The sequence below is a fragment of the Hyperolius riggenbachi genome, chromosome 8, assembly GCF_040937935.1.
Source record: "Hyperolius riggenbachi isolate aHypRig1 chromosome 8, aHypRig1.pri, whole genome shotgun sequence".
Classification (NCBI taxonomy): domain Eukaryota; kingdom Metazoa; phylum Chordata; class Amphibia; order Anura; family Hyperoliidae; genus Hyperolius; species Hyperolius riggenbachi.
The window spans coordinates 231778036-231790668 of NC_090653.1; the positions used below are offsets into that span (position 1 = coordinate 231778036).

A 12633-nucleotide genomic window follows, 5' to 3' on the forward strand; every position below is an offset into this window, starting at 1 on the left:
ACCAAGGTAAACAGGCGATCGTTATACCTAGGAGTTAGGGCCCTTTTCCACTATGAAATGCGATCGCGATTGCGATCGCGATTCCAATCGCGATCGCAATCGCGTTTCAATTTCCACCATGCGATTGCGATTGAGCTACTATATTCATTATAGTCCAGCTCAATCGCATACAAAACGCGGCAGGACGACGATTGCGATTTGACCAAAATCGCATCGCAATCGGATCGCACTAATGGAAATTGCTGCTGCAGTTTCCATTAGTTTAATGTGCCTTGCGATTTGCGATCAGAAGCAAATCGCAAATCGCAGGCTAGTGGAAAAAGGCCCTTTGTCTGTTCAGCTTCCTCAGCAGCTTCTCAGTACTCTACTTTATGTGAAACCAGTGCAGCTGAATAGATTAGCAGGTTAACACCAAGATACAGTCCTGGCCAAAAGTTTTGACAAAGTTTGCTGCTAAACTGCTTTTAAGATCTTTGTTTCAGTTGTTTATGTGATGTACTGAAATATAATTATAAGCACTTCATACGTTTCAAAGGCTTTTATTGACAATTACATGAGATTTATGCAAATAGTCAGTATTTGCAGTGTTGGCCCTTCTTTTCAGGACCTCTGCAATTCGACTGGGCATGCTCTCAATCAACTTCTGGGCCAAATCCTGACTGATAGCAACCCATTCTCTCATAATCACTTCTTTGAGTTTCTCAGAATTAGTTGTTTTTTGTTTGTCCACCCGCCCCTTGAGGAATGACTACAAGTTCTCAATGGGATTAAGATCTGGGGAGTTTCCAGATCATGGACCCAAAATTTCAATGTTTTGGTCCTCGAGCCACTTAGTTATCACTTTTGCCTTATGACACAGTGCTCCATCGTGCTGGAAAATGCATTGTTCTTCACCAAACTGTTGTTGGATTGTTGGAAGAAGTTGCTGTTGGAGGGTGTTTTGGTACCATACTTTATTCATGGCTGTGTTTTTTGGCAAAATTGTAAGTGAGCCCACTCACTTGGATGAGAAGCAACACCACACATGAATGGTCTCAGGATGCTTTACTGTTGCTATGACACAGGACTGATGGTAGCGCTCACCTTTTCTTCTCCTGACAAGCCTTTTTCCAGATGCCCCAAACAATCAGAAAGGGGCTTCATCGGAGAATATGACTTTGCCCCAATCCTCAGCAGTCCATTCACCATACTTTCTGCAGAAGATCAATCTGTCCCTGATGTTTTTTTGGTAGAGAAGTGGCTTCTTTGCTGCCCTTTTTGACACCAGGCCATCTTCCAAAAGTCTTTGCCTCACTGTGCATGCAGATGCGCTCACACCTGCCTGCTGTCATTCATGAGCAACCTCTGCACTAGTTGCACTCCGATCCCGCAGCTGAATCCTCTTTAATTAAACCTCTTTCCTTGAAGTTCTTGATGATCCTATAAATTGTTGATTTAGGTGCAATCTTAGTAGCCACAATATCCTTGTCTGTGAAACCATTTTTATGCCACGCAATGATGGCTGCATGCGTTTCTTTGCTGGTCACCATGGTTAGCTAAGGAAGATCAATGATTTCAAGCAGCACCCTCCTTTTAACATGTCAAGTCTGTAATTCTAACCCAATCAGCCTGACATAATGATCTCCAGTCTGGTGCTTGTCAACATTCTCACCTGAGTTAACAAGAGGATTACTGAAATGATCTCAGCAGGTCCTTTAATGACAATGAAATGCATTGGAAAGTTTTTTTGGGGATTCAGTTAATTTTCATGGCAAAGAAGGACTATGCAATTCATCTGAACACTCTTTATAACATTCTGGAGTATATGCAGATTGCTATTATAAAAACGTAAGCACCAACTTTTCTAATTTCCAATATTTTTGACAGTCTCAAAACTTTTGGCCAGGACTGTACATAACCACAGAAACAAGACAAAACGCAAGATTGCCTTCTTAAAACAGAAGGTATTTACAATAATTCAGGTTGGAGTGAGCTCTGAGATGTCTCCCAGTGCATCACTGCTGAATATGCAAACCATCTCTTTGATGTTCCAGAAACAAGGCATGCTTTGCAGTTATTGTTAAAGGGAACCTAAACTAAACTTCTACCAGCCCCCTGCAGCTGCCCTGTTACTGAGCGATCCTCCAGTCCCCCGCAGCACCCCTCTTTCAGCCGGGCAACTTGGCCAGTGGACGGCAGTGGCTGTGCACGTCCTCGATCACACTCCCGTCGCTGGGTGCATTCTGTGCATGTGCAGTAGAGCTTTCCTCATACTGCACATGCGTAGAGCACTCATATCCACGGGAGGGAGATCAGGAGGTGCAAGGACCGGGGCCATGCATCCAAATGAAAGAGGGTCGCTGCGATGGACTGGAGGATCGCTCAGTGATTGGGCAGCCACAGGAAGCCTCAGGTAAGTTAAACTCGTTTTTTTTCCCCTTCAATTTAGATTCACTTTAAATGAGTTCACTATGATTAGGTTTATCCAGTTTTGAAAATTCATCCAGGACATTGCTGGCAAAGAGTCTGTATGTTACCCTTGTGTTTAGGTGGGTTTCCTCCATGTGCACTGCTCACACTTCCCAACAGAACTCTAAGGCCCCGTTTACACTTAATCAGTTGGTACGCGTTTTTTTTTTCTTCTCCATAGCAGTGCATTGTGAAAAAGATTTCAGTTAAAACGCATTAAGTGTGAAAGGTGCCATAGGAAAATATGGGACTTACTTTGAAAATCAGTTGACCTTTCATTTATAACTGAGAGCAACTGATTAAGTGTAAACGGGGTCTAAGGCTAGATTCACGCTAGGACTAAACACTTATATTTCCCCATTTGCTTATGTTGCAGTTTAAATGGCATGAAAGGCATTTTGCACATTGGCTGGTCTATGTTGGACTTTGGCCTGTGATGTTACAACTAAACTGGCCATTTTGAGAAATGCCCAGCCAGTTCCCACTTTGGCCAACTTCGGGCTTTGGCTGTTACATATACTGTACTGTATATGCTGTGCTATGGTGGTATCTATCAGATATGGATGGTCCAGTCTGAGTGTGTACAACTATAGAAATAGTCATTCTAGATCCATATGCTGGCACTAATTCAGTCTCACATCTTCTGTTTGCCCAATTGATCTTCCCACAGATTACTTATCAGCAAAGCCAGCAGTAACACATATATTATAATGGGCAGTGATAGTATAAAACAAGCCTGTGCATAGATATTCCGAGCAGTGATGATATTTCTCATAAAACCTTGTAAATTCTCATGTAGTCTATGACCGCACCCTATACATTATTATACACCAATATTCAAACTACAGAATTGATATAAAATACAGACTTGGTAATTACTGTGACAAAAGTAACACGATGAATAAAATGTATAATGAATATCTCCTACAGGCTTTTGTACAAGGCCATTGACGCCAATGGGGAAAACGTGGGGCCAATTTACAATTATCGCGTGGAGATTTCCATCTTTTTCATTGTCTACATTATCATCATCGCCTTCTTCATGATGAACATCTTTGTGGGTTTTGTCATTATCACCTTCCGAGCACAGGGGGAACAAGAGTACAAGAACTGTGAGCTGGACAAAAACCAGGTAACTAGCTTTGGTTTCTTCATCATTTTTTCCACATTTTGTTATGTTACAGCCTTATTCCACGATGGAGTATATTCATTTTTTCCCCTCAAAATTCTACACACAAACAAACCCCATATTGACAATGTGAAAAAGTTTACTTGAGATTTTGGCAAATGTATTAAAAATAAAAACACTGAACAATCACATGTTCATAAGTATTCACAGCCTTTGCTCAATACTTTGTCGATCCACCTTTGGCAACAATTACAGCCTCCAAGTCTTTTTGAATATGATGCCACAAGCTTGGCACACCTATCATTGGCCAGTTTCACCCATTCCTCTTTGCAGCACCTCTAAAGCGCTATTAGGTTGGATGGGAAGCATTGGTGCACAGCCATTTTAAGATCTATCCAGAGATGTTCAATCGGATTCAAGTCTGGGCTCTGGCTTGGCCACTTAAGAACATTCATCGAATTGTCCTGAAGCCACTCCTTTGATATCTTGGCTGTGTGCTTAGGGTTGTTGTCCTGCTGAAAGATGAACCGTCGCCCCAGTCTGAATTCAAAAGCACTCTGGAGCAGGTTTTCATCCAAGATGTCTCTGTACATTGCTGAAGTCATCTTTGCCTTTATCCTGACTAGTCTCCCAGTTTCTGCTGCTGAAAAACATCCTTACAGCATCTGGATTAGGACTGTTGGGGAGGTGCCCAATTTAAGTATGATTGTTGGATCTATATTTTATATACCATAAATAAAAAAGAGGTATGTTACCTCCAATGAAGACTCACTTAGATGGGAAAAAAGGAGTCTAGATTATAAAAACTGGATTTTTTTTCCCATATAAGTGAGTCTTCATTGGAGGTAATAATGCCTATTGTACATCATCTTATTATCTTTTGGGAGACACCTATGTCATTTCTCATCGAAAAAATACTTGTTGGTTGAATAAAAGTAACTTTAAGTCAAAATGTGCCAGGGGTAGGAATAATTATGGGCAGCACTGTATGTAATGTGCTTTCTTAACCAGCCTGGCGTTCTATTAAGATCGCCAGGCTGGCGACCGGACGTTTTTTTTTAAATTAAAAAAAAACTATTGCATGCAGCCAACTGAAAGTTGGCTGCATGGAAGCCCACTAGAGGGCGCTCCTAATGCGTACTTCTGATCGCCTCCGGCGATCAGAAGTAACAAGAAAGGCCGTGATGAGCCATACCGCCAGGCTGGTTAATTTGTTTTATTTTTAATAAATTTGCCAAAACCTAAAGTAAACTTTTTTTGTGTGTTGTCATTATGGGATATTGTGTGTAGAATTCTGAAGAATAAAATGAATTAAATATGTTTTGGAATAAAGCTGTAACATTACAAAATATTGTAATAGTGATTTGCGAATACTTTCCGGGTACACTGTATACATTGTAAGAGCACAGTGGAGATTGAAGGCAGGATGCAGAAGAATAGTGGTGATAGGAGACCGGTTGTGGTAACACAATAGGAAGTGGAGGTAGGTTGTAGGAGCACAGTGAGGACTGGATACAAGTTATGAGCATAGTGCGAACTAGATATAAGTTGTTGAAGCACAATAGAGATTAGAGATAGGTTGTAGAAGCCCAGTAGACATTGAAGACAAGTTATTTGAGCATGGTGGGAGGTGAATATAGGTTGTAGGAGCTCAGTGGAGATAATAGGCAGGCTGTAATAGCACAGCGGAAATTGAAGACAGGCAGTAAGTGTACAAAGACTACTGAAGACAAGTTATATGAGTATAGGGGGGGGGGGGGGGGGTCTGGCTATAGGTTGTGAAAGCACATTGGAGATTTGAGACAGGTTGTAGTAGCAGGGTGAGGACTACACAGACATGTTGTAGCAGCACAGTGGAAATTGGAGACAGGTTCTAGCAGTACAACAGTATCTGGAGAAAGGTTGCGAGATTACAATGCAGACTAGAGACATGTTGTAGGAGTGCTGACTTATGACTGATTGTGGGAGAGCAGTGCGGATGAAGACAGGTTGTAGAAGTGCAGTAGGCACCACCAACTGTTGAAATTTTACACATTTACTATGCTGTGAGCATCCTTTTAGTTACTCCACTAGCCTCTGATATTGTTTATCTCCTCAGCGTCAATGTGTGGAATACGCCTTGAAAGCTCAGCCTCTGCACAGATACATCCCAAAACAGAAATACCAGTACAAAGTCTGGTACATGGTCAATTCCACCGGCTTTGAGTACATCATGTTTGTACTTATCCTGCTCAACACTGTCGCCCTGGCAATGCAGGTGAGATACTGCACTACTATGTGTAACACTACTATGTAGTTATCTAGGCATATATGAGAGACCGTGTAGGAATCCTGTGACAAGATACACTTTCTGATGACAGAGGGGCAAAGGCATAGCTAAGAAGCTATCGGCCCCACTGCAAATTTTGCATTGGGCTTCCCCAAGCACTCTATACGTAACAATTGATTCAGTGCACCAAAACCCGCCACGGACAGCCACAGTGCCAGAGGTTTAAGAAGGGTATGGGGAACAGTTTGTTAGTGATTATTATTATCCAAAGCATCTGTAGAAGTGATTATTACCAGCACAGGACCAATAGAGAGCTAAAAGTGTGATTAAAGGGAACCTAAACTGAGAAGGATATGGATTTTTTTCTTTTAAAATAATACCAGTTGCCTGACTCTCCTGCTGATCCTGTGTCTCTAATACTTTTAGCCACAGCCCCTTAACAAGCATGCAAATCAGGTGCTCTGACTGAAGTCAGACTGCATTAGCTGCATGCTTGTTTCAGGTATATGATTCAGCCACTACTGTAGCCAAAGAGATCAGCAGGACTGCCAGGCAACTGGTATTGTTTATAAGGAAACATCCATTTCCTTTTCAGTTAAGATTCCCTTTAAGGGAGGGCCCCAATTGCCCCAGTGCATCCCCTACTGCTACGCCACTGCAGAAGGGAATAGATGTACAGAGAATAGAGAACAAGTCTTTATGATCAGCTGTACAACTTGAGCTGTATTTTACCTTTAATGAACACACATTGCAACAGATGGTGTTACAGTACTGCCTTCATATAAATATAGCTCGACAGATAAAAAAAATTAGTGTTTCATGTTTCTGGCTGTAGTTCTGACGACGAGAAGAAAGACCGGCTCAGCTCAACCCATTCTGGTTGGATAAGCCCGTAAGAAAGAATGACTAATATATTCTAAGGTTTTGGATTGACTTGAGCCTCTTGTCATAATCAAATGATGCAAAGTCTCTTGCTAGACGGTGAACCAAAGTTCTTTTTCAAATGGGCTTATAGAAGTCTCTCGAGATGTCTATAGAAGTCTCTCGAGATGTCTGCTGGGTGGACCTGAAGCTGTGTCAGAATTCTAATTAGAGCATTATGTTCTGGGATTCTTTTCCACTTAACAATGCCATCCTAATCGTGCTGCAAAGCAATCGTCTCTTCCTAATTTCCACTGCCATGATCGGGGGAAATCCATCAATTGTATGGCACAATTGAGGTGCAATGTATGATGAGAAAAAAATGCTGAATTGCGGGGGAAATCAATTTCCTGAATCGCACAGAAAATGTGTCAGGACTACGATTGCACTCATGAGAAAATTGTGCCGCAAATGTATTGCACTAATGGAAATGAGCACTGTGGTTTCCATTAGTTTAGCTGTGCCTTTGCAATCCGCTAGCGATCGGAACTGGATCACAAAACATTTGAAAGTGATGGTGAAAAAGCACCATATGACAGAATTTGACATATGACAGAATTTGTGTGCGTTTTCCATTTTCACCAATTCTTGTTCACCCCACATCTAATGCAAGTTAAAGTGGTTTTAAACTCTGACAAAATATTAAATAAAAATGTGTTTTCCTACATTTTTTAACTCATACAGTTATCATATTTGCTTTTGTGCACAAGTATTATTATTCATTTAGAAATTATAAGTTCCCAAAGTTCAGTTAATTTACTTTGAAAGCTGCTGGTGCATTTTATTCATAACTGTTGTATTTCTTTTGTAAATGCACCCAATAATGATTTCTGAGCAGTGTCTGAGGTCAGGACTCATTAGCAGAAGTTTCTGCACAGTCAGAGAATGTTTACTTAATTGTATCAAGTGAAAAATGTAAACACAAGATAAGTTTATCACCAGCAGGGATGCTGAAATCCAATCCGAATGAAATCCGGATAGTGGTGATCCGGATTTCATCCTGTTAAATTCAAGTCACCTGTGCGGGCTGGGCGGGGGGTTTAATCTTACGTATCCGGGTCGAAGGAGGAAGTGTATAGTCACGTGACACCGGATTTGACCGCCTCGTGGGAGGCGCCAAGGGATGGACGAAGAAGACGTCATGATAGGTAAGATTAAACCCCCCGCCCAGTCCGCACAGGTGACTTGAATTTAATAGGATGAAATCCGGATCACCACTATCCGGATTTCATCTGGATCGGATTTGAGCATCCCGGATCACCAGTTCAGATGTGCCTGCCCCTGCAGGAGAAAAAGTCAGTCCTGTGATTTAACCCTTTGAATGCTGTTTTACTTAAAGAGACTCTGTAACAACAAAAACCTCCCCTGGGGGGTACTCACCTCGGGTGGGGGAAGCCTCCGGATCCTAATGAGGCTTCCCACGCCGTCCTCTGTCCCACGGGGGTCTCGCCGCAGCCCTCCGAACAGCCGGCGACTGTGCCGACTGTCAGTTCAATATTTACCTTTGCTGGCTCCAGCGGGGGCGCTGTGGCGACTTTCGGCACGGAAATAGACGGAAATACCCGATCTCCGTCGGGTCCGCTCTACTGCGCAGGCGCCGGAAACTTGCGCCTGCGCAGTAGAGCAGACCCGACGGCGATCGGGTATTTCCGCCTACTTCGGCGCCGAGAGGCATCAGAGCGCCTGCGCAGGAGCCAGGAAGGTAAATATTGCGTCGCGGCTGCACGGAGGGCTACAGCGAGACCCCCGAGGGACGCAGGACGGCGTGGGAAGCCTCATTAGGATCCTGAGGCTTCCCCCACCCGAGGTGAGTACCCCCCAGGGGCCGTTTTGTCGTTACAGTTCCTCTTTAAGAAAATATTGTGTTAGTATAATATATTGTAACGACCTGCTCTGCTGTCTGCACAGGCAGGCAGCTTTTTGACCATTTTTCAGGTCTGGATGCTGCAGGTCCCTGGAAAGGAGACCTGTCTTCACTCTGCAAGTTTCAGACTTGCTGTTCTGGTGAGGGATTTGCATCCACTTTTCATGCAAATTGCTTATCTGCTTCCTTTGAAGGCTTGCAGTATAAATGTCATTTCCTCCCAAATTCCTCTGCTAATTGTTTGCTAATATTATCTTAGAGTAGTTTTCCTTGGGAGTGCACTAGCATTCCTTCTAGCGTAGTCAGATTGTTTATTATCTGTATTGCCTAGTTCTGTCTTTCTGTTGCGATTGTTCTGTCGCCAGCGGCGGCTGACAGGGAATCGCTCTGTCTGTTTGGATTGCATTCGCCCTAGCGTTAGAGGCGGTGGATCTTTCTGTATTCTGTCTTAGGAGTGTAAGCCAGAGCAGCGGTTGCTACTGGTTGCTCCATCTGTCTGTCTGTTTGGATCGCATTCGCCCTAGCGTTAGAGGCGGTGGATCTCTCTGTATTCTGTCTTAGGAGTGTAAGCCAGAGCAGCGGTTGCTACTGGTTGCTCCATCTGTCTGTCTGTTTGGATCGCATTCGCCCTAGCATTAGAAGCGGTGAATCTCTCTGTATTCTGTCTTAGGAGTGTAAGCCAGAGCAGCGGTTGCTACTGGTTGCTCCATCTGTCTGTCTGTTTGGAACGCATCCGCCCTAACGGTAGAGGCGGTGGTTCCTTCTGTACTCTCCCTGGGAGTGTAGCCAGAGCTGCGGTTGCTACTGGTTACTCCTTCTGTCTGTCTTGTCTGGAACGAACGCTGGCTGTTGTCTCTGGGAGGCAACCGATTAGCAAGCGTTTGAGTTCTCTGTTTGTTTTCGTGTTTCATTGGTTAGTCAGGGTTGGTACGCTTTGTCGCTGTTGCGCTTAACGTGCGGTGACCGCGTGTAGTTAGTCCTGTCTGCTCCTTCGTGTTGGATTACAGTTTGTTATTGCTTCTGTCTTTATTCTTCCTATGCTCTGTCTTTGCTCAGTTTTGTGTCTCTCTTAGCAATCGCCATTCTTGCGATTGCTTTCCCACTTGGTCTTCGCTGTTGTGTGTTCACCGTCGCCAGGTGGCAACTAGATTGGTGGACATACATACATTCTGTCTCTGTGCTCACTCTCTCTCGAGGGGCTATCTTGCCCTGTATTGCTTCACCTCGTACAATTTCTATCTGGCATCTGTGGCAGTGCAGAGGGTTTATTCCTCTGCACTCCACAGCTCCATCTGCCGGTGGGAATTCCTCTCTACAGGTGCATTGCACCAAAGCTGGGTTCTGTTATTCAAACGCTTGTGGAGGGTTTCCGCAGTGTCAGCGCACAGGTTGTGCGCTGACCACGGAGATAATTCCGCATTGTTTACATATATGCTGTAAATAATCTTTTGGAGCAAAGAAGAAATGCTGGGTTTTATTCTACTTTAATGCCATCACATTTCACATGCAAATTTTCACATCCAAACTGTATGCTTTCTTTTGGAACCGTCATGGAAATCACATACTATTCAAGTCAATGGAAATGCAAATTTTTGCATTTCAAATTTGCATGCGAATGTACAGTTAATTACATCCAAATTCATGTAAATGAACTTCATTAATATGCAAAGAAAAATCGGATTGCAAAAAAGTGCATAAAAAAGCAAAAATAAATAAATAAATATGAGGATTCAGATGTGGAAAATCGCAAAACACAGAACCACAAATATGAAAAAAAAAACTTGCAAAAAGGCACTTGCAGGGATAAGTGGAGTGGGATTGCTAATGAGCTATGGGCTCCAGTGCTAGTTTTACATACCCCCCCCCCCCCAGCACTCTATACATAACAATTGATATTGCGCACCAAAATCTACCAAGCACAACCACAGTGTCAGAGGTACAAGAAGGGGATGGGGAGCAGTTTGTCACAATATCAAGGTCAGTGTCCAGCAAAATTGTGATCAGCAGAAGCACGTAATGGAGATTGTGCACGGCAGTACTATCGCTATTTTGTGCATCGACTGCTCACTGCAATATTACCCTTTCTACCGCCGCCAAGTACCGTGAGTTACGCTATTAGTGTGACCTGCTGCACTCAAGCAGCTCGGCTGTTGCCACGGTAACACGAAATACCAACAGTGACACGCGCTAGTAATGCTCATTACCACAGCAGCTGGGGGGAGTTGAAGTGGTTAATAACTATAAGACATTTAATTTTTAATGTGTTTTTATTTTTATTTTACTTTTTGGCCACTAGATGAAACTACACACTGTCCTGTGTTAGCAGGAAGTGTTTGATCACCGGTTTACTTCACTTTTTACTTTCAGGTTAATGAATGAATATGTCTTTTGATTGTCATTCATACAACTACAAAGGCACTTGATTGGCTCAGGGAACACATGTTCCTGTTCACCTGTCACTGCTGATTAAGTCCCTCCATGAACAAGCGTGCACCCTCCCCCCTGCTGATTACCTGGATTAGCCTGCCTGTACATCCTGATTAAGGACCCATGGCACAAACTGGACATGTATATACCTCCGGTTTGTGTGAACAGGTTAAAGTACACCTGGTCTAAGAGGAATATGGTGGCTTTCATATGTATTTCCTTTTAAACAACACTAGTTGCCTGGCAGTTCTACTGATCTCGTTGGATTTTGTAGTGTCTCAATCACACACCTGATACAAGTATGGGGCTAATCCAGTCAGTCTTCAGTCAGAAGCACCTGATTGGCATGCTTGTTCAGGGTCTATGGCTAAAAGTATTGGAGGCAGATGATCTGCAAGACAGCTAAGCAATCTGCATTGTTTAAAAGGAAATTAATATGTTGGCATCCATATCCCTCTCACTTCAGGTGTGCTTTAACTTAATTTTGCCATCTTTGTGTTTGCTGGCTGGGAGGAGAAAAAAAATCTATCTAAAGATAAGTTGGGAAAAACATAAAAAGTCCGTCTCTGATGAAGCAGGGCTAGTCCCTGCGAAACAGCTGTCAGACTTTCCCTTCCCCCCACTGCTGTAAGCTTTTTTGTGTCAATCCAGCCACAATAAAGGGTATTTTAACAGCTGTGCCCATCTCCTCCTTCTCCCCTGATGGAAATCGTTGGAGCACGCTGCAGGTAAGCCCAGTGTGGCAGTATCCACCCCTGCTGCATTTTGTGCAAGTGCTTTCTCCTCTCCATATTTGCATAAAAAGTGAAATCCCTTGAGAAACACTTAGTGGTCCAAGGCGAGATAAATCATTAGACATTTTGGGAATCTGGGGTGGAGTCTTCTATGCACTGGCAGAGGCCCATGCCTGCTAGTAGTGGTGGGAGGACTGCAGGTAGTCCCCGACTTATGAACGCCCGACTTGCGAACGACCCGCCGATACAAATGGCATGGATTCAGTGTTTCCATGGGAACAAGGCAAAACATTTTGTTTTTGCAAATTTTACTTGTAGTTTTTGAGAAAATCGATTTTAAAAAATTCAAAGAAAAAATGGCTTTAAACTTGTATAAGCAGGCACAGAGGGCAGAGGTGACACGGAGGGGGACACTGGAGGCACAGGGGGGCATAGAGGAGGTACAGGGGATAGAGATAGCACATTGTTCCGACTTAAGAACAGATTCAGGTTAAGAACGAACCTACAGACCCTATCTTGTTTGTTAACCGGGGACTACCTGTACTTTGCTTTGTCTTACTAGGTCTCATGTGTGAAATAATACGGTACATGGGATGGACTCACCTACCAGTAACTTCTTTCTCTTCTCTGTTTAAGCATTATGAACAGTCTCAGCCATTTAATTATGCAATGGACATTCTAAATATGGTCTTTACTGGACTATTCACAGTGGAGATGGTGTTGAAGCTCATTGCATTCAGGCCAAAGGTCAGTCCACTCTTCTTTTACTTTTACTGCATTGCTTGGGTATTTCCTTATTACCACTTTGTCTATAGTGAGAATCATTAGTACCAGTGCATAC

The 12633-nt window shown here is 43.3% G+C and overlaps 1 protein-coding gene across 7 annotated transcripts in view; it reads left to right on the plus strand.

Moving 5' to 3' along the window:
• The window catches only part of CACNA1F (calcium voltage-gated channel subunit alpha1 F), a 349606-nt gene that overhangs the window by 251145 nt on the left and 85828 nt on the right, over window positions 1-12633 (plus strand). For all 7 annotated transcript variants that reach the window (XM_068248313.1, XM_068248312.1, XM_068248314.1 and 4 more), the window contains 3 exons: window positions 3379-3580; window positions 5676-5834; window positions 12429-12539. In XM_068248313.1, coding sequence (XP_068104414.1) covers window positions 3379-3580; window positions 5676-5834; window positions 12429-12539 — 472 coding nt within the window. The remainder of the gene's footprint in view (window positions 1-3378; window positions 3581-5675; window positions 5835-12428; window positions 12540-12633) is intronic.